The sequence below is a fragment of the Myotis brandtii genome, unplaced genomic scaffold (genome assembly GCF_000412655.1).
Source record: "Myotis brandtii unplaced genomic scaffold, ASM41265v1 scaffold601, whole genome shotgun sequence".
Lineage (NCBI taxonomy): Eukaryota > Metazoa > Chordata > Mammalia > Chiroptera > Vespertilionidae > Myotis > Myotis brandtii.
In genome coordinates this window covers 273,263-277,351 of record NW_005370276.1, presented here as the reverse complement: position 1 = coordinate 277,351, position 4,089 = coordinate 273,263, and the positions used below count along the sequence as shown (strand labels likewise).

Genomic DNA, 4,089 nt, shown 5'->3' with positions numbered 1-4,089 from the left:
GAAACCATGTTGTCGATGTGAAATGACTTCTGGATGTGCCTCAGAAAAGTTTGGAAGCCACTCGTCGAGGGCTCCCAGCTTCGTACACTGATTCCCAGATAACTGGCCCTTAACGTGGGACAGTAACTCCCTTTGTCCTAAAGCAAACATTTCGGGTTCCGGCCGCGCTGTTGTCCTACAGCAATCCGCCGCCAGGTGGCGCCCGTGTCCCGCCGCGAGCGGGTTCTGCTCTGTCTCACTGTCTCTAAGGATGTGCCTTTTCCCGAAAACTCCTTATGAATGGAATCATACAATCCTAGTTTGTGTAAAACACTTTTGTATGCGTCATATGTGGATCGTACAACCCAGCGATTCCACTTCGATTCCAACCGGAGACCCACTCAATGCAAAGGCAGTTTTAGCAGCAGTGTTTGCAGTATCTACAGTGAGACACGCAGGGTCTCTGACGTGAATTTAACTAAAAAATAACCCACAGGGCAGCGAAGAAGAACAAGTAACACCTGCAGCCCACCCGGGTTCATCTTTCTTTCTCCGAATGAAGCAAGATACAGAACTATCAGCCCAAACAGCAAATATGATATTCGGGGATTTAGCACAGGTGGTGAATACAAAGATGAGCAAGAGGATGAATAATCTAAAATGGAAGACAGTGGCTTCCTCTTGGGGGTCAGGGGGCATCACCTGTAAGGACCAGAAAGGACTGCCTGGCATTTCAGGATAAATGTGTGTAGACACGGATGGTGGGGTGTGGCCATCACCTTACTGACTTTTAAATCTGTGCGGACATTTTCATACGCTTTTAGTTGTCACATTTCCCAATCTTTATTTTTACTATTATTATTTAAATAAGTGAACTATATAGTGTTTTTCAATGTTTACTGACTTTAGAGAGAGAAAGGAAGGGGGGGGGAGAGTGAAACATCAATTTGTTGTTCTGCTGATTCACACATTCATTGGTTGATTCTTGTATGTGCCCTGAGGATCGAACCTAAACCTTGACGTATTGGGACGATGCTTTAACCAACTGAGCTACCCGGCCAGGGTTCATTTTCCCAATCTTTAAAAAATGGAAAGAACAGCAAAGGAAACCATCAACAAAATGCAAAGACTGAAAAAAAAAAAAACCAACAAAATAACCCCCAATAACACTGAATGGAAAAAAACAACCCACTGAATGGGAGAACATATTCACCAGTGATACATCTGATAAGGGGTTAATATCCAAAATTTATAAAGAACTTATATATAACAACACCAAAAACAAAACAAAACACACAAAAACACACACAAAATAATTCAATTAAAAAATGGGCAAAGAATGTGAACAGGCACTTCTCCAAAGAGGACACACAGATGGCCAACAGACATGAGAAAAGATGTTCAGCGTCACCAATCATCAGATAAATGGAAATTAAAACCACAATGAGATATCAGAATGGCTGTCATCAATAAATCAACAAACAAGTGCTGGCGAGGATGTGGAGAAAAGGGAGCCCTCGTGCACTGCTGGTGGGAATGCAGACTGGTGCAGCCACTGCGGAAAACGGTGTGGAGTTTCCTCAAAAAATTAAAAATGGAACTGCTTTATGACTCCGTGAATCCACTTGCAGGAATATACCCAAAGAAACCTGGAACCCTAATTCAAAAGAATGTGTGCACCCCCGTGTCCATTGCAGCATTATCTGCAAGCGCCAAGATCTGCAAACAGCCCAAGTGCCCATCAGTAGGTGAGTGGATAGAAAAGCTGTGGTACATGTACACAGTGGAATACTATGCAGCTGTAAAAAAGAGAAGGAAATCTTACTTTTTAAAAAATATATTTTTATTGATTTCAGAGAGGAAGGAAGAGGGAGAGATAGAAACATCCATGATGAGTGAGAATCATGGATCAGCTGCCTCCTGCAAGTCCCCCACTGGGGCTCGAGCCCAAAACCCAGGCACGTGCCCTTGACCGGAATCGAACCTGGGACCTTTCAGTTTGCAGGCCGAGGCTCTATCCACTGAGCCAAACCGGCTAGGGCAGAAATCTTACTTTTTATGACAGTTTGTACGAACACGGAGATTATTATGTTAAGCAAATAAGCCAGTCAGAGAAAGACACATAGGGTATGATCTCACTTATATGTGGAAGTTAATGAACAAAATAAACTAGCAAACAAAATAGGACCAGAGGCCTGGATACATGGAACAGACGGACAGATCTCAAGAGGGGATGGAGGGTGGGGGCACTGGAAGAGATTAGCCAAAGAACATCTATGCATATGGGCATAGCCCATGGATACAGACAACAATGAGGTGAAGGCTGCGGGAGGGGGAGAGGGACTGGGTAGAGGGGAGCAAAGGGGAGAAAAATGGGAGACATCTGTAATAGTGTCAACAATTGATAAAAAAAAGATGAAGGTTAAAAGCTTTCCACAGATCTTACCTTCACCGGCTTTCTTTCCAGTGTGCAATTCCCCATTTCTGTAAGATGCAAGAGCTAACGGAAGACTTTCCCCTGTCCGTTGACTTATTGAGCTCCCTTCCAACATGTCCTCTCCACTCATTCAGGATTTTGAGAAAAGCGAAGCTTTCCCCACCTCCCTTTCCTTCGGAGGGCCTCTCTTAGCTGTGCTTCTTCAGATGGCTCTTAAGCGATGAATTATTCGTGTAGCCTTGCCCACACTCCGCACACTTATAGGGCCTCTCTCCAGTGTGGGTCCTCGTGTGCATGGTGAGCGTCCAGGACTTGTGGAAGGCTCTCCCACACTCCTTACATTTATGGGACTTCTCCGCAATGTGTCTGAATAAGTGTTTCTTGAGGTGTAGCGAATATCGGAAGGCTTTCCCACACTCCTGACATGCATGGGGCTTCTCTCCAGTGTGAATGCTCCTGTGTTTCATAAAGTACGAATGATAAGCGTAGGATTTCCCACAATCTTGACACCTATAGTTTTTCTCTCCTTTCCGCGTGCTCCTGTGTGACTCAGCATGTGGAACGTGGGCGAAGCTTTTCCCACTTGGATTATTCTTGTTCTTCGTCTGCGCTGGATAAGATTGCATCAGCACAGCAGGCGTCGGGTTCCTTCGGGGAATGTTTTCACGCTCGCTGGACCCGTAAACTTTCTCTTGAACGGGAGTCTCGCGTGCCCTAAGGACACAGTCTTCCGGAAAGACTTTCCCCAATTCAGAGACATTTACCCCCCGAAATGTTTTATCAGGAAGCACACGATTCTGATTCTTGACCGGCGTGACCGATCGCCGCTCTGTTGGAGTTCTCACACTCGGAGCTGATCGAACGCGCTGCCGCAATCCTCTGTCGTCCTCGCTGTTTTCGGAGGTTTTGTGGTTACTCCTTAAGACACAGTCTGGATGCAAAATATTTTGGGGGGTGTGTTTTCTGGTGGGATCTCCCTGCGGAGGCGCAAGCTTCTCCCTCGTTTCGCAGACTGGAACCAGACGGCCGTCTTTCTCTTGGGCAGCCGCCACGCGCCTCCCTTTCTGCCCCCTCCACCTGTGTGGCTCCTCTGCTCTGTGGCCATCCAAGTGTCCTCCTGGAGTGGGACTGTTGCTCGTGAAACGCACTCTGTTGGCTTCACGAACTGTGTTTTTAGCGAGAATGTCCTGTCGAGAGGCCGAGACTTTGGTTTCCTGTCGAATCACCTCACCTGAAATACAGCGCCCAAAAGTTAAGTTCTTTGTTGAGAGTGAAGATGGGCTGGAGAGCATAAAACAGGTAAATGGCCGTGTGGGCTTCTTTTCTTTTTAAATGTGCTTTAAAGTTATTTTTATTGATTTTAGAGAGAGGGAGAGAGAGGGATAGAGAGATAGAAACATCTGTGAGAGAAACATCGATCGGCTGCCTCCTGCATTCCCACTACTGGGGATTCAGCTCAAAACCCAGACATGTGGCCCTAACCGGTTTGGCTCAGTGGATAGAGCGTCGGCCTGCGGACTGAAGGTTCCCAGGTTCGATTCCGGTCAAGGGCATGTACCTTGGTTGCGGGCACATCCCCAGGAGGGGGTGTGCAAGAGGCAGCTGATCGATGTTTCTCTCTCATTGATGTTTCTAACTGTCTATCCCTCTCCCTTCCTCTCTGTAAAAAATCA

At 46.5% G+C, this 4,089-nt stretch overlaps 1 protein-coding gene across 1 annotated transcript in view; it reads right to left on the bottom strand.

The window, feature by feature from the left end:
• Window positions 1–2,344: 2,344 nt before the first annotated feature.
• The window catches only part of ZNF114 (zinc finger protein 114), a 10,173-nt gene continuing 8,428 nt past the window's right edge, over window positions 2,345–4,089 (bottom strand). Inside the window, exon 3 of the mRNA XM_005879479.2 lies at window positions 2,345–3,647. Coding sequence (XP_005879541.2) covers window positions 2,605–3,647 — 1,043 coding nt within the window. The 3' untranslated portion in view covers window positions 2,345–2,604. The remainder of the gene's footprint in view (window positions 3,648–4,089) is intronic.